Source organism: Ooceraea biroi, chromosome 3 (genome assembly GCF_003672135.1).
Source record: "Ooceraea biroi isolate clonal line C1 chromosome 3, Obir_v5.4, whole genome shotgun sequence".
Classification (NCBI taxonomy): Eukaryota; Metazoa; Arthropoda; class Insecta; order Hymenoptera; family Formicidae; genus Ooceraea; species Ooceraea biroi.
The window spans coordinates 2,508,865-2,527,128 of NC_039508.1; the positions used below are offsets into that span (position 1 = coordinate 2,508,865).

The following is an 18,264-nucleotide window of genomic DNA, read 5'->3' on the forward strand; positions in this document are numbered from 1 at the left end:
AGCATCCTCGGGCGATCCTGTGAAAGTTTATTAATCGACTTGTTTTTCTTTGAAACAGTTGCTCCAGGAAACCTCTATAGTGGCATTGCGCCACGCGCAATAATAATTTCATAATTTTTTATATACCTATATACATATAACTGTGCTGCATTGTGTGTCCGAGATTACTTTCATTCTTTCTCTCTTTCTCTACGTGTATCTCGATTCCTCTTGATTTTCTCGGCGCCATCAGAATCTCGGGTGGCGAACGAACGATCATTTTCAGACATTTCTTGTCTCTTCGGGGTAGAATTTAGAATGTGATCTAGCACTCACGTGCTCCTCGAATGTTCAGAATCGATTTTCCAACTTGAAACGAAGTAATCTTTGACATGGTCGAGTTTTGCTGAAGGCGACCGTACTCCGTGAGTTATAAATGATGTTCAGTTTGAGTAATTCTACTCGGTTGCAAGTAGCTTGATGATACGCGTGACACTTGAGATATTCTCAAAATGAAATATCTTCTCATGAATAAAGCTGCTTATTATTTGGACGTGCATTGCAAAATTGTATATTAATCTATCTAAGGAATCGATTTGTCATCTTCAAGCTGTACGCTCGCCCGAGTCTAGCAATTTCGACGCAGAGACCATCTCCCTCACACTGATCGACTATTCTCTATGTATTTACAGTACTCACGGCGAAATTGCGAGCCGTTCGTACTCATTTACGGGTTACGTTTACGGGAATGTCAGTATCGACAAAGTCGCCCTCGTGCAGATGATTTTTGCATATTTCATTAATTCGTGCCTGTTTTGTAAAATGCTGTGTATTCCACGGGCGGGCGAGCTGCCGCTTCAACGCGATGAATTTTAATACGGAGCATTTTCCATTTCTCGTATTCAGTTATAATGGTAGTTATATTATTAACGCGCTTCCCCGGAAAAAATTTTCTCTCGTCGGTTAAAAACATGACACGAGCCAGAGTCCTTCCCCGCGATTTTCGGAAACTTGGTTCATAATTACGCACGGAAACGCGCGTGTCGGAGCAAATATTACACTTGCGTAGAATCGCATCACCGTTTCTCTCGCGACACGCGTCGCTTTAATACTTTTGCTACGTACATCGAGCGACTTTGCCGATTTTTAGGGGATCCAGTAGCGGATTAAGCTGCCACTCGAAGAGCGAAATATTTCACGAAACGTTCAGAATGAAACAAATATTTCAGCGGAAACGCGCCAAGCATTGCCATTCGCAACAATTGTTGATTAATCAATCGGGTTTTTGAGAAAACGAGTTCAGCCGGTAATCCGCTACTGTGAGTCGGCCGTTACTCGGCTGTTCAAATCGAAGAAGGAAGAAAGAAACGACCATAAAACGACAATAGAGATCGTCCGACGCACACGCTTGATTGAATGCCACTTACGCTGTGCACACTTGTCTTTTCTTGTCTGTTCTATGTGTTGTTTCCCTTGCGCCGTACTCTACAACCACCTTCTTCGCCATCACCATCACCACCACTATCACTGTTACTGTCACCATCACTACAACCACCGCCATCACCACTACCACCACCACCACCATCGACACCAATCAACTAAACGACCAAAAAACAAAATACGACACATCCTCCTACACGGGCTGTGTCCACCATAAAAAATTCTCTGCCACTCACTCTATATCTCTTCTCTTCGGCCGCATTTGACGCTGCTCTCACATTGTTGGTTACTTCTGTCCTTTTACTTACGTCCACTACGCTCAACCATCGGTAAACCAACCGAACAACCATGGGCGCACCATGGCTGCCATGGTGGTAATCCGATGGTAACCCGACGGTCCGGTCCGAATACGACCCCACCTACGATCGCGTACGGTGAGTTGTTTTCTGTTGAAAGTGCGAGTAAGACCTACACTACTCTCTTTCTATCTCTATCTCCTCTCTGCTCTATCTAACTCTCTCTCTCTCTTTCTCTATCTCTGTCTCTATCTCTACCTCTATCTGTCGACCCGTGAATGACGAAACCGCGAGGACTCAACGCCGTTTTCCCTCCGTAAAGGTACGCGCAAGGATACTTAAACGCTGCAGCGGGCGTTTCCGCTCGAAACGATCCGCTTCCCTTTAACGAGAGACTCGATAATTACGGGGTGTAAGACGAGTCCCGCGCCAGCATCCGGGCGAGAATTAACGTCGATCCGCATTAACGAGCGATATAAACCTCGTTAACGGCCACGCGGCACAGCCTCCCCCGAGCTTCGGTGAAATCGAGAAGCTCGGGGAGGCCGGTCGGGTTTCGCGAGGATTGACGAGAGTCCGCTCGCTCGCGGATTGATCGGTGCAACGGCGTTCAGTTTCCTCCTGGTTGCAGTTATTCACGATGTTCGAACGCAGAGTATACAAATAGGAATATGTCTCTAGCACCCAATGGTTTCCCGATTAGTCGCGCTGCTCGCGTTGCTCACATTGTCGTTGTCCAACCCTCGGCCGCTGCGCCCAAGGTTTGCTCAAAGGGAATGGACGCTGCGGCAACTGCGGAGAGTCGCCAAGCGACTCTCTTGCTCTAGCTAGCTAGATGGGGGAAAGCATGAACTGCATGTGTATTAAAATCGTGGCTCGATACGCCGGGGTTGATCGGGAGTCCCGATACTTTGGCAAACTTTGTTTGTTGGAGTTAGATTGGATTCCAGCGCGGGTTGGTGGTCGAGGGTTGAATATGTTCGCCATTGGATCCACGATTCTTCGTGTTCTTGATGAACGGTCTACGTGGCGAGGCATAGGCGTCGCATCCTTCGTAAGAGGACGAAAGAGCGTCGCGTTCGTCGTTTTCACGCGGCGGCGCCTATGACCGAACCAATATTCGAAGGCCCGTCGAGAGCGACACGTCCGACCTGCATTCAGATGATCGTTTGGTATTTCGAGCCAACTTGGACTCCGTGCTTTATCTGATTTCGTCTGGCCGATGGACATCGGCGATACGATGAGATAACGATTATTTGTGTCGCGATATTGCAAAGGCGACCGAAACCAGAACACGGTGAGATAACGATTACTCGTCGCGGCGAGGAAAAATCATGATCGAGGAACGAGAAACGACGAGCTTCTCCAGTTTCGCAAATTGATTCGAAGACACTGCTTGAAAACCCGCTTTCGGGAAGCCCGATAGAGCATCAGTAGCCGTGCGCTAACGTCTTCAGCACAGATTCCACGTGAAACGGAAAGACGAATCGTACCGAGCCGAAAGTCGACCGAATTTATTTTAATATCAATGAGAAACGTGATGACGTTTACGCGCGTTGGGAGTGCAAATTAGCGCCGATTAATTTACCCGAGATTGATCGTTACAACTTCGAAAAACGAAAAAAAACGAGTATGCTTTTCGTACGTGCACGAGCACGGTTGCGTCGCGATTCGCGTGATTACGGGAAACGTACGTCGATAGGAAAATCGGACGAGAGATGATGATCTCGAATGTGTATAACGACGGGCCTCCGCATGCTGAAAACTCGGTGCCAGACTCGACTGACTGCGTTCTGATAAATGTTAGCTCGGTAGACAACTGTCGCAACGGCGTGGTCGCGCGTTCGAAAATAGCGCGGATCGCGTTACGTTACGAGCTCATCATTACACGCGGATCATTACAATCCGCCGTTTTAGAATCGCCGCTTAACGATTAACTGTGCGCGCAGAGACTTTGGCGTTATCATACGTATATGCCGGTATTATATTATATCATTCGATAACGAGAGTATTTATTTGTACAATGAGGAACAAAATCCGCAAGAATTTCTCAAACGACTCATCGTCGGTGCACATTTGAATATTTCGAGCCAGGCTGCCAGGCCAGAACGCGTTATTAAAGTTGGCATAATATCGTCGCTGTAATACCGTACTTACAATATGATTTCTCTCTTTCGCGCTTCCTCTGTCTTTTACGCGTATTATTTTATCGAGAATGTAGCGGAATCTGTCCGGTTTTTTGCGAAACCCGCCGGCGATTTAGCATGTTACATTAATCGCACGTGACTGTGTGTAATCTGTATCATTTGCGGTCCCGATCCGATTATTGAATTACGCCGTTGCGACAAGTTACGTGTGCGTGATCGTGCGCTGACGCATAAGTGTATAGACAGCAAAAAGGCTTGATCTGTTGTACAAGTTTGTAGTTGACGTATACATCGTTGTATGTGTGGCATCCTCTCGTTCATAAGCGCAGGACGTTAATTTCTTAGGACCGTTCAAACGCGGTTCCTCGATCGAACAGCAGCGAGAATCCCTCCCGCGTTCTCCTCTCGCGAATCGTCTGTCTCTCTTTTTTTCTCTTTTTTTTTCACGCAAGTCTCCCAGAAATGCGTCGTCGCGGGGATGGTTTTCGAAATCCCAAATTACCGACGTGCGCGCGCGAGAGGGAGGAATTACGCGAGCGGAATCGCGCTGTTCGCTCGAAGGCCCGAACACGCCTGATGTTTGACATGCTCGATTTTATCGATCCCCCGTGCGACAGAAGCAGGCATTTTCGACGATTTCGCTTGCGGCACGTGTACAATGTACAAGTCGTTTCGCTGATCGTAACGATGTCCACATTTTCCTCGTGATCCGCGACTAATACCCACGCTCGCATCCCCTCGTGTATACATGTAATAACGACAGCAGCGTACCCGTTTCGGTAACAAACTCGCGGGCGTAATCTCCTTACGGGCGAAAATTACGGATAAACCCGGTCTGAGCTCGATTGCGCCTCGATTCGCGGCGTAACGTCGTGACCGAATGGAAATCTTGATGGTAACCGCGAAATTTCATGCAGATGATGGAGACACTTGATCGTGCCCGGTTAAAGATCGCGCGCGATACGTCGAATAATTCCCGATTAACGGGGAAACTCGTCCGCGTTTAATCGAGTAGTGATTTCAGCTGATTATAACGAGTGTCAGTTAATCGACCCGTGTTATGCAATCCCGGCGATATTCGGAATACCTGTGGCTATTTCAAGAATCTCGCCGATTAATCCATCGGCAACAGCGGCAAAGCACGGGAAGACCTCTCGTAATCTTAATTTAATAATCTGTCTTCTCGTGACAGGAGTTTGTCACTCGCTTTATCTCTCTTTTTCTTTCTTTCTTTATGCGTGTGTTTTATTCCCGAAAACAAATATCGCTCGCACGGTCAAAAGATTCCGCGAGCGACGGAGAAGATGAAAATGCCGCATTTTATCCCCGTGAGGCACGCGGGGCTGACAAATCGCGTGATACGTTATCGCGCGACAGCGGCCTAAGGGACCGCAGATCCGGGCCGTAAATCATTAGGAAATTGTGACGAAACCACGCAGCGGAAACGATACTTCGACGCGTTTCGCCGACCACGAGAAACGATGTCGATATTTCTAGCACGGGGGGCTGCTCCTCGCTGCTGCCGTTCGATTTAACCGGAAATTGGGCGAGGTTTTCCGACACGGACACCGCGCGATAGAATTCGTGATAGAATTCGCGGACGGGCGAGCGAAGGACGGATAAAATCGCGCGCGATTAACGCGCCGAGGAGGACACACGCAGATCTCCTGTCAGGGCGGTGCACAGGAGGCTGCTTCCGCCTCTGAACGCTGCGAGCCATGGGAGCACCCATTGAACTTGTTTCTTTATATTTCATATTCTTTTTTTATTATTCTTTTTCCACCCCCTTTGCGCGAACAGGAGTAATAAATATGCCACCCTAGCGCTCCGACGCAAAGTAGAAAACGCAAATCTGCCTCTTCTGCACTTCTCGCTAAGATGATTTTAGCGGCGCTACGAACGAACGGGTCTCCCTCCTCGTTCCTCATTAAAAGGTACCGTGTACAATCGATCGAGCAGCGGGCTCGGCCGTTGCCGTTGTCGATTAACGAGCAAGCGGATAAAATTCAACGGATGCGAAAGAGTCCAAGAGGCCGAGCTTCCTCGCACGGATCTCCCTCGGGAATTCCGCCCCTATGAGCCGGCGACGCTTCAGCGTCGACTCGATATGATAAGTTAATCGGGACCTCGTGTCGCGACTCTCTCGCATTCCGACGAGCTCTCGAGCCTCGAAGTAGCAGGCGATCGCCAAGAGGAAGTGATAACGATAAGAGGTTGTAGTGACGTGACGGTGCGTACGTTTCGCGCTTATCTAGTGCATGTGCATGCGCCTACTTTTCTCTCTTGCATTTATATATACATACATGTATTATCTTGGTACATGCGCCTGCGGTAGACACAGACGCACGGCGTGCTGTGTTCCTCTTTCCGATTTACGGATTTGCGCAGCAACGCACGTTTACGCAGCTTCTTCAACGCACGTCTGCATGCGCGCCTCCGCGCTCGTTCTTGCTGCTCTCGATTCCTCCTCGAGTTGACGACGAATCGACGAGGTTGCTTTGCAATGACGTGCGGATGCGCTTCGCGAATGCGCTGAATCGCGCGCGAATATCTCCGATTACGCGGCTGCTTTTTATACCCCCGTCTCTCTGCCCGTGAGAGAGACGTGCACGGAGCTCTCTTGCCCGTAGTTTGGCATTGTTGTTTTGGCGTGGCCCGATCAGAGTAACGAGTGATTATTAATAACGTAATATTCTGCCCGGTAAGCTGTCTGTGGTATGAGTAAAACGTAGCACTTAACGTGTACGACGCCGGGAATCGCCGCAAGTGATTTGCGAGCGCGACGGCGAACGCGAGGCAAATCGATGACGACGACGACGTGGCGAGATCTCATTAAGCTTCCTGGATAAAATGCCGCGAGCTAATGTTTTAATTTCCTCCCTCGCCGTTGCGGCGACTGTCAATGCCTCCTTCAATTGGCTACCGCGAAGGTATCTCTTTAACGTGATGTGTGCAACACAGCGTAAACGTAGAATTGGAAAAGATTCGAGTGATTCTCTGTCGATTTATCTCTACTTTTAAATGATGTGCAGAGTATTGAGTCGAAAGACTTACATTGTAAATTATTGAATCATAATTATTTAATCGTCTCGATTAATGAATTGTTACCTTCACGTTGGGTCGCTGATCGCTTTCGCCACGTCGATCGTCATTGGATGATGTAGACGCTAATAACCCGCTGTCATCATGCAAATGCCATAAAATGTGTCTCTCGTATTTATAGGTGCAGCAGCTAATCTACGTAAGGAAGTCATCAGAAACAAGATCAGAGCCATCGGAAAAATGGCGCGTGTCTTCTCCGTCCTGAGGTCAGTGACTTGAACGTATCTGCAAGAAGACATGATCCCAATATATAGATAGATCTTTCATATGTTGATAATAGTATAAATAATAATACTAGAACCGTACATCACGAGGAAAGTGACTTATAAGCAGCGCCTCGGTTTGTTTTAACGGATTTGTAATTTTTCTTTTACAGAGAGGAAAGCGAGAGTGTGCTGCAGTTGAAGGGCTTGACGCCGACTGGAGCTTTACCTCTTGGTGCGCTTTCTGGCGGCAAGACCTCTCTGAAAAATGGTAAGAACTTGTCAGGTGGAGAATACGACGTTTAAATTCATATCAAATATACAAGTGTCACGTGAATATTTCAGTCTAATTTTTCAGTATAATTACATATATATATATATATATATTTTAATGTCGCCGCCGAATATTCTTCCATATCCTTGATCATCTCTCGCAAAATGCGGCGCATTCAGAATGTAGAATTCTGGATACTCGGATCATCATTGTTCACGTCTAGCAATATCCGACGATGGTATAACGTATAACCGGATAATCGCGAGAAAATTGAATCTTCGAGTCGAGCGACTCTCTATATAATCCCGCCGTTCTAACGTTCGTTCTTTCCTCCGGCCGTCCAGCTCTCCAAGGCTTCTCGCCGAATCACAAAATCACCTCGTTCGCCGAGGCCAAGGGTTTGGACGCCATAAACGAAAGAATGCCACCGAGGAAGGACGCACCGCCCACGCCGGTGAACGAGGAGAAGCCCATGACAAAGCCGCCGCCTCCTGCGGGAGACAAGCGGGACCACAACACGCCGCAACCGCAATCGTGAGCCCCACACTCGTCCAATCAAGGTACGCGTCCAAGCCACCCGCAGATCCTAAATGTCGAGAGGTAGAGGCAATGTCTTGCACCTCTGCCCGGCTTACCCGGCACATTTTATTTCGCTGAAATAACATTGCAAACAGTGAGATTAATTAATCTGGAAATTGCGAGTTTTTGCAAAGTAAAGGAATTGATCTTATTCATTTCGACTTTGCGTTACGAAAGACTCTTTGTCTTTGATTCCTAGTCGTGAAGGCGAGATTGCAAATGAGTGCACTGTCTATCACGCGTTAATTTCTTTCAGATGGCGTGGATGGATCTTAAGACCTCGGCGCTATCGCCGCCACCACCAAACATTTGTAAACCATTGCCCATCTCTCCTCCCCGGCTGTTACAATCAGCGCGCTGTTCATCGAGGAGTCAGGAGAAGCCATCGCCGTCGCAAGATCAGGAGACGGACGGACGGACGCGAAACGAAAGCGATTTCTCTCGTTGATGCAGCTTTCGACGGACGAGATTGTTGGTCCCGGTGCAGCGAAAGAAAGCAGCAGCAGCAGTCGAAGAAAAAGAAGCCGTCAAAAAACGCCCGATTGGGCGCGTTTCAGCGGGGTTCCTCTCTTCTCCGACGATCTGGTTCCGTTTTTGTTCGCGCATGTTGCATTCGCGAGCACAAAGCAGGAACGCGTTAGTCTCCCTCGCTCTTTCGCTCGCGCTTCTCTCTCTCTCTCTCTCTCTCTCTCTCTCTCTCTCTCTATCTCTGTGCTCTCTTTCTTTTGTGCAAACCAATTGTATTTATTTTATTTAGTTTTTAGTCTTAGTTGCTTTTAATTTCTATAATTTTCTTATTGTGGAGAGCAATCTATTGTATGTTAATTCTTATTTTTTGTTTTTGTTATTCTTTGTACGGGATTTTTTATCCTAGTGCAATTAAGACTCTACTCTACTCTACTCTACTCTGTTCCTCATCTTTCTTCGCTCGGTTCCTCGCTTCCTCCTCTGCCTTTACCAGCATCCACCAGCGCGTACATTATCCGTGTCTCTCGCGGATAGTCAACTCAATTTTCATGCGTGTGTGACGCAGACGTAGATTCACGTATCTTTGATAAATCTGATCGGTGGGATCGGATGTTGACGCATTCTCGAGAAAGAATCCTCTTGCCACCCTCTTGTCCCGCGCCCTCGTATTTCCCTCATATTTCCTCTTCTGGACGCGAAAAGGCGAGGGAGAGAGACGGAAGGAACGGCTCGCGTGTGGTCAGTCTAATGAAAAGAAGCACATAAGTAGAGTGTATGTGAGCTGAGTGAGTGAACGAGTGAGTGAGCGAGTACACAAGATAAAGAAAAAGAGAGAGAGGGAGAGAGAGAGAGAGAGAGAGGAGCGCGCGAGAGAGAAAGAAAGAGAACACGAACGAGCGGTCTCCGCCAAAGAAACAAAAAAGGCAGCTGGCCTGTCGTTACGGCGGAGCTTCCGGTTTTAAGATTTTACTAGGTTCTCTTAAGATGTGTCCGCCCTGAATGACGCATAAGATCATCCCTCGCGCCACGGGGCGGGGTTACTTAAATTTTAAGGCGAATTAAGCTTAGGGCTAAATCGTAAGTTATATATGTATACAATACGTGCAATCTCTCTCGCGCGTTCATTGTTCCATCGCAGCCATCGTGATGGACGCATGCACGCGCGGCACACACACACAGCGAGACACTTAGTATTCGGATTACATGATGAATACTTAATAATAATGATGCTCGGGATAATAATTAATTTATATATATATAAAACTTACGAATTGTTTTGGAAGTTATATATATACAGGGTGTTTCCTAAGTAAGTAGACAAACTTAAGGAAGATATTCCTTGGCTTATTTTAAGAAGAAAAGGTCATATAAACATATGTCCTAAACTGCTTTGTTTTCCAAAAAAAGTACATCACTGTTTTCGTTCACTTTTCGTTTATTATAGAACAGTTTGTGTTATTGCAAATGAAACAAATGAAAAACAATAGTAACCAAAAAGAAAAATTATAACGAAAAAGAAAATAGTAACTAAAAAGAAAAATAATAACATCACAGTAACTGCTGAAAATTTCCACCTGCAGTCATGATACACGCCTCAACTCTCCTTTCCATTGATTAACGTACACGCTCAAAAATACCTGGAGTGTTACGTATTCTTTCACATCCATCTATTATGCGATTTCTGAGATCTGTTGAAATTTGTTGACTCGTACTGCAAAAGCACGCTATCCGAAAAGTGAACGAAAACAGTGATGTACTTTTTTTGGAAAACAAAGCAGTTTAGGACATATGTTTATATGACCTTTTCTTCTTAAAATAAGCCAAGGAATATCCTCCTTAAGTTTGTCTACTTACTTAGGAAACACCCTGTATATATACACATGTATAACTTTCTAAAATCGTAAATTATATATAAAGTTAATTATTATCACACACATCATTATTATGAATTACTCATCATTACGTAATCCGGGTACCGAATGTCCCGCAGTGTCGAATTATATTCTATATACGTATGTAACTTACGATTACGAAACGATAACGAAATGAGCGCACGCATCGTTTCCAACAAGTCGCACTTCATTACGATGTAAATCTATTTTGGCCGTTCTGCCCCGAGGATTCATTCGATTCATTCTCGTTCGCGAAGATGTACCGAAGGAAGTTCACCCGTTTCTATCGTTGCACCACGATATCTCAGTCGCGCTCGGCACCGATCCTACCGAAGCAACAAAGCTGTACGCAAGACACATTCGTTTACCGTACCCGGTAAGTTTCGGCGATGAATCTCGTTACGAATAACGATCGTCAGATCACCCGTTCGGTCTCGAGAAGCGTTATTATCTTTCGTTCAACTCCGAGCCGGTCGTCGGTTATCACGCAAGAATCTCGCTCGCGTTACGCAACACAGCATCACAGGCTCGAATGTATATCGTCCTTCTTATATGTGATCTCCGATGAACTTCCGTTTTATCGTATATTTTGTGATATCGTAGGGATTGATTTAGAGAATTGCATATATATGTTGAAAACGAGAATATCTCGTTAAATAATAGTACGCGCTCTCTCCGATGAGGCACCAATGGGTCTCGGGCGAAAGGAACTCGATCGCATACGAACAAGGGAATCCATAACGCGTATTATATATATATATATATTTATATATATATATATATATATATATATCAATACGTCACGATACGCTCATTTAGACATGTGACGCATATCTCTTGCCCCCAACTAGTTGCACAAGCTTGCTATAGAGAGAACCGTGCATTCGGTGAATTCGATCGCGGGCAAGCCCGTCCGGGGCTGATCGTGCAATAGAGTCCGGGCGAAACGCGGCCAATTGGCTCGAAATTAAAATCCGATAGCGGGGTCGTAATGACGACGTTGCGAGGAATCGCGCAAGCCAGCCACGAAGCTGGAAACAAAGAGGGAGAGAATGCGTTTTGAAGAGGAGCGCGATGAAAAGCACCTTGCATCCACGCGCGCAGGAGCGTTAACTTTAAACGTGTCTATAAATTTAAACGTGTGCTCTTACTCCCGTCTAGTATAAGCCTGAATCACAGCCACACCCTGCTTGTACCTGGCGCCGGAAGTGAATCCTTTCCGTCGGTTCGCGACAGCGGAACAGAACGGCCAAGCAAAAGACGATAAAAAAATTCGGGGGAGCGGGGGGGGGGGATTGGTTTTTGAAGGGAGAACTCTATCGCGAAACGACGATGTGCCGGAAGTGGGTATTACATTACTCGCGAGTTATTTCTTTCGAAGGGAGGATTCCATAGAGCTAGATTAATCATTTTACGTGGAAACGCGATCGTCGAGACGCTTCCGCTTCGATCGTCCGCGCTGCCACGCGCTCCACAAACCACGCTCTCGCACGTGACGTCCCGAAGATAATCAGAATCGAGAGCGGCTACTCACGTGTCTCTCGTGTTAATATTTAATAGTTATAATCGCCCGTCTGTGCATTCCTGCGCGGGATTTTGTCGTTTTCGCTGTTTTTTCTACCTCTTCTCTAGAGATGGAGACGTGCGCGCGCGCGTTGCCCTAGCGAGCTGAATTATAGCGGCAACGGTGAGCAGCGCGGAGGATCGCGAGCCTAATCATATCGGGTATCGGAAAGGAGAGAGGCGTAGATGAGAGATTCGAGGCAAGGAGCATCTCCGGAAGCCGAACGGCGGCACCGTCAGAATTGCGGTCTGAAACATATAATAAAAGTAATGAAAGAATATTATATGATAAATGAAATAAGATATATATCTCTCTCTTCTCACTATGATATAAAAACTAAAATATACAGTGAATAATAATTCTATCTCTCTTTGCTACCAAGTTGTACTTATTCTTAATTTACTTGTACAAAAGAATGTGTTAAATAATAATGAAATATATAATATACACACAATTATAAATAATACATATTATAATTACATAATTATAAATATATATAAATATACATATATACATAAAAAGAAGAACACTACAATATGTACAGGATGTCCCAGGGCTATCGTCGCCAACTTTCACACATGGATTCGGCCGTCGGCGATTTTTAACGAGAACTTAACGAGATATTACTCCTCGCAACTGGATTTTTTAAATCGTATCAAATATTCCAAGAGAGATTTTCAGATTCTTTCATCTTCAACCGCTTACATCTCCGTAGTGGCATCGACGCAGTAATAATGTCATTACCGCTAGGATACAGACTCGATTCCGCATCGAGATCGAAGAATTCCTGGATGAAAGTAAATCTCGATAATTCCGGAATATCCTGTACACACACGTGTATACATATACATTATAGTGTTGGTTATTAATGATATTATTACAATCATTATGATTACGATGATTATTAAATCTTTTAATTAGGATCTTATATTGCCATTATCATTATTGTCGCTGTTGCAATCATCACTATTACCGTTATCACTTTTACTATCGCTATTACGAAACGCGGGGAGCATACGTTCGGCGCAGGTGATGATCCTCGACAAGTGGAAGGACACGCGGGCGAAATTAATGCGAAACTCATTACGCGCGCGTATGCTCCGTACGATACAATTACGATTGTCACTTTTACGATACGACGAGGGTGACACGATAATGATGATTCGGGATGCGAGTTAAGTCGCACCCATCTATCCTTAGTTGTAGAAGCGATCTGTTCTTGCGAGCGCGCTAAGAACGCAGAAGGTGGCTGCGCGAAGAATGGAATTTAAAAGACTTCCCTTTTCGCACGCACGAACTCTCACGGACCATAACATTTTCGGATAACAGTCTTGACTTGTGCCTTGTTTAGACGTTTCAAATCGTTTTTCGCAGATTAACTCGCGCTTCGATTCGCACCCTACGCTCGAATGAACGCACCTTCGACTGTTTTTTACGAAGAGGAATATATTTAAATAAATTCACCACGATCATATACGTTCGCACCATCGTTCTTTCTCACGAAGAAAGGGTCTTCCTCGATGACTTTCTGTAGTGTAACAAAAGAAAAAGATGAAAGAAAGAAAGAAATTGATTTCTCGAGCTTTCTCCGTAGTGTAGCAAATTCGTAGGACTATTGCGATCAAACGAATCATTTCGTGTCGAGTTAGAGGACTATCGCGTTACGTCTCTCGGTTCCAATAATTTGTCCTGCATAGAACGACCTAACGACATGCGATCACTCGATCAACCGCATGCATGGACACGGACATCCCGTTTACGCATTTGGAAGTAACAGCGTCGTGCCGATACAGAAATGTGCGCGTCTTACACCCTCCATAGATAGATAGTACATCGCGATGACATCTATATGTGCGTAGAGCGCGAGTTTCACGAGGGCCATCCTGTACGTGCACGCATTACATGATCGTAAAAAACAATAATCATGCACCGTTCATGCGGCAAACACACGCACGTGTTATATATGCGCATGGTGTTCCACAATGTGTCCGGCATGTGAAAATTATTCGACGCGCTATCAGAGTCTTAAATTTCTTTCAGGAATGCTGAGACGTCGAGTTTTTGTGAATTTTGCGTGATCGTGCGAAAATGAGCCACTTTAATTTGCGAATTAAGACTTGCGCGAGATTCGCAGAGGCGAATGAACGATAAAAATCTCATTCCTCAGCGTTTATTTATTCGCGGAGCAGATTGTCAGGGCAGAAGCTCGCGCCTCCGTGCAGTAGGATGCGATTTTGCGATTCTGGCGTGACGATCCTTGTTTCTCCTTTTCCGCCAATCGACGAGCGACTGAATTAAAGTGCTGTGTGTGGGTCTATGTGGCTATACGTCGCATTCTACGCGCGAACTCGATGGCGCGCTTTCATCTGCGTGTCTATCTGATCTTGTACGTTTAGCGTGAAGTCGAACGTTGTGTGATTCAAGTTCATAAGCGCTTAATTTTCATTACTGCGAAGATTGAAAGTACCGACTGTATTCTGTATCAATTAGAATTGTATTCGCGGTGATTGAGGCAAATTTGCACGATGATTTTCCCCAGGGAAACGCGTGAAGAGGCGCCAAGCGAGGCGAACGTTACTGTGGAGAACGTTACATTTCTGTGTCACCCCGCTGATGTACCACGCGGTTTTACCGGTGTTATCGTTGCTGTCGCTCCGAAACTGCGAGCTCCCTTATTTCATATTTCCCCTGTTCCGTTTACGTCATTTCTCCCATTTTCCGTTCTCTCGCCAGCGTGAATTCGTCAGCGGAAAAAAAAGAGATTTTCTCGAGACTCCGTTCGAGAGTCGAATGCAACCAAGTCGAGTTCACCGAGAAACAATTTTGCGTACCTGTTACGACTGATTATATTATCATGTACTATCGCTAAGGGCAGTGGAGAGAGGATACGTGTATATATGTATGTACATACACATATCCCTGTGCGTATGTATATATATCTATATAGTATATTACTGTTATACGATCGTTTTATTGTAACTATCGTTAAATGTCATTGGCTGCTTGTTACTGACGGCTTGCGATCGGCTAATTACATCGCTGAACCGTGTGTACATATCGAGTTTTACGAAGGGCCGCGACGTACGTATGGGGGCCTGTTGCACCACCACAAGTTGATTTTCCCCTCGAAGAAAAGCTTCTTGCGTTCCTTGTGTTGTTTTTTCGCCGCTCTAATTGTAAGTGGAACTATAACATTGCAAAATTTAAACCTATGATTTTTATCAACGAAGTAGTGATACCCGCTGATGATCAATGCCGAATGAAGCTTCCACCTGGACGTAGCCGCGAGCGTTTTGTTATGGTACAACGGGCCCGTATCGTGCGATCGTGTGCCCGACTGTTTAAGGATGCGCGATGTTTCGCCTGCATATCAGTTGCACGACCGTTTTGCAAATGATGCGCGGATGATGACGGATAGCTCGATGCTCTCTCTTTAACGAACGACAGAAAAGCGTGTCCGAGGAAAACGAACGGGGGAGGGTCGACCGATCTTGTAGGTACCTTAACGTCACCGTTAACGTATGCTATCGAGAGCTCCCTTATTTATCTCGTGATTATTTCACGCGTTTGGCTTTCCGCGTTCTGGTTCCGTTCCCGGTTTGTGCATACTGTCGGCTCGAGAAAGACACTCGAGAGTGCGGGATACTTCCCTGCGAGTGCTAAATCATTAGTTCGAACTCGCCGATTATTTCCCGAGTGCAAAGTGGTCTGCAAGGCGCACGGCGCGTGGTCACATTTCCCTATTTAATAACTGTACCTGTATAGTGTGTCGTTTAATTAGATCTATTTTCTACGCTCTGCCAGCATCGCGTTTGGCGTTTTACATAATAAACGATTCCCGAATTGCGCGCGCGTCACGCGGAGGGTGCTACCGGAGTACGAGGGGCCGCAGGCAGGAGAAAAAAAAAAAGAGGAAAAAGAGAAGAACGCATTGTAGAGTGCGAACGCATATAACTACTTTTCCAAACAAGAAGAAATACCGTAGTCTTAGACTCCGTTTCTCTCGTTCTTTTCACGCCAGTCTCGCCCGGTGGATGTGACGTGCCCCCCCCCCCCGCCGGAAATGAAACTTCTCGTGAGAAATTACGATGAAAAGGAAGGGAAAGGCAGAGGAGACCGATCGATTGGCATCTGCACGACCAGCTTTTAGGGAGAAGTACCTCCGGATGAGGCGTGTCTGCGAAGAAAGTATTGGATTGAAAACGCTTCTCGGTAGACGCTGGTCCCTCGCGCGCGGCTTTTTTTGCCGGGTATCTTCTCGCGTTGCCGTCTCGTAGTCCGGATAGAGAGATCACTTAGCGAGCTCCGCGGTAAGTATCAAAGTGCTCGGTGATACATCGGTGAAACGAGTCACGAGTCCTCGGGTTGAAATCGATCAAGGTCCACTAGTCTTATTAAATCCACCTACTGCGATGATTGTTCTCGAGATTTTGTCGCGAAACGAGATGTATAAAATAAAAATATATATTATATATATAAAATATATATAAGATATATTTGTACATGTACAGGATGTATAAGTCTCTTGTGTATATGTGTGTGCAGAACTTAAAGATACGGAAAACTATACAGATTTCGTTTCCCAAGAGGCCCGCGCTTCTTCAAGGTACTCTTCATTTGCTCGTCGTGCTCCATCGTGCGATATACTTTTGTTCCTAATTGTTCGATGACCGCTGCGTCGTGAAAGGAAGGACTCGAAGATCCTCGGAGCACGTCCATCGGGCGAATTAGCAGCGCGCGAGAGCCGTAATCGAACTTACTAACACGCTCGCGGCATTCGAAGAAAGAAAAAAAAACAACTAAAATGGCATTCAACGATAAAGAAGGAAAAGAGATTGTACATATACGTGCGTTTACTATTATCTACTTACTATTACGAAAACTTACTCCTAAGATCTTTGGCTAAAAAAATACGACTTTATAGAAGTGCGAACTCTGATCGCGAGGAGAACGACAAAAGCGAAATGCATCGCATTACATTGTTTAGCGCCATTGTGACTCTATTCCCTTCTTAAGAAAATAAGGATACATATATGTATATATATATTTATATATATATATAGAGATATAAATATAAATATATATATATATATATTATATTTGTTTATATATACATATACACACATGACACATATATAGACGCATCGGTACTATTATTATCATTATTATGGTTAACGTTACACGATTCTTATCATTATTGATATCGTCTTCACTATTATAATTATCATTGTCGCGTGTGAAGAGATACGAATAATTATTATAAAATAAATAAAAAAGGAAAAGATCTTACTTATACATAATTATAAATACGTCATGACGATATATTCGTAACGGATTAATTATTACGGTAACGGTAAATGACATTATTATTACTATTATAAATAACACCCCCTATTCCCATCTGTTGTGAATGTTTACGTTGTTTTATGATATTTTTAGAATATTCTAAAAATAAAGTCTATAATTTCCACGAACTCGTGCATTTCGTGTTTATTATACGTTACACACTCTTACCTCAGAAGCACTTTACGTTTTAAATCTTTCATAAACAAAGCTACCGTTATCAAATATTACTAGCTTAATTGTAATTATAACGTTACTACTTACTTTATATCGCACATTTGCACTTTTATGCTGAACAACCAGAGCTTCCAATTCTATCTCTCCATATATCCGCGGAATTTATTTTTCAAACGAACAATCCTTATTACAGCACGCACCACTTCAGGTAAGCTCGTTCCACCTTAAGTTATCCGTCAAGCACCGAGCCGGTGACATCACCAGCCTCAGAGCAGCGATGCAAATAAAGATAGCCGCGCTCTCTCGAGAGATTTAATTCAAACCACGTCGATGGGTCGATGTTCGCGCTGCGCTGCACCGCACGTCCGCGGGCAACTCCAGAGCGGACAGAACTGAGGTAGCTATAGAGCCCCCGAAGCCCGTATCAGACTATCGACTGCGAAGGTCGATCCGACTGCTGACCGCGATTGCCGACTCTCATCTGGCCAATGATAGCGTCGACGCCTCGCTCGCTAAAATGAAAAAATAAAATAAGTTTTTAGAATTTTGCAATGATAATGTCAGATATAATAATGATGATAAATATAAATAAAATTATTTCTAGACCGAATTGGCGTTAGTTCCACAGTGAGTTCCACAGAATGTTTGTTTTCCGCAAGAATTATTTGAGATAGATAATTCCTTGCTGCTGCTGGATACGTGAAGGAATTGCGGATAGAGACAAGATAAATAAAAAAATGTATCTTTATATTGGGTTGGCCAAAAAGTAATTGCGTTTTTTTCCAATAGATGGACATACA

General features: G+C 45.0%; 1 protein-coding gene across 13 annotated transcripts in view; it reads left to right on the forward strand.

Annotated features, from left to right (window-relative positions):
• Positions 1-9,317, forward strand: part of LOC105281324 (serine/threonine-protein phosphatase 2B catalytic subunit 2) — a 111,508-nt gene extending 102,191 nt beyond the window's left edge. For 6 of the 13 annotated variants that reach the window (XM_026968607.1, XM_026968608.1, XM_011342449.3 and 3 more), the window contains 4 exons: positions 7,086-7,170; positions 7,341-7,438; positions 7,786-8,001; positions 8,277-9,317. In XM_026968607.1, the coding sequence (XP_026824408.1) occupies positions 7,086-7,170; positions 7,341-7,438; positions 7,786-7,979 (377 nt within the window). In that variant the 3' untranslated portion in view covers positions 7,980-8,001; positions 8,277-9,317. The remainder of the gene's footprint in view (positions 1-7,085; positions 7,171-7,340; positions 7,439-7,785; positions 8,002-8,276) is intronic. The other 7 variants (XM_020032304.2, XM_011342456.3, XM_020032305.2 and 4 more) reach the window with 2 other exon arrangements.
• Positions 9,318-18,264: the final 8,947 nt, after the last annotated feature.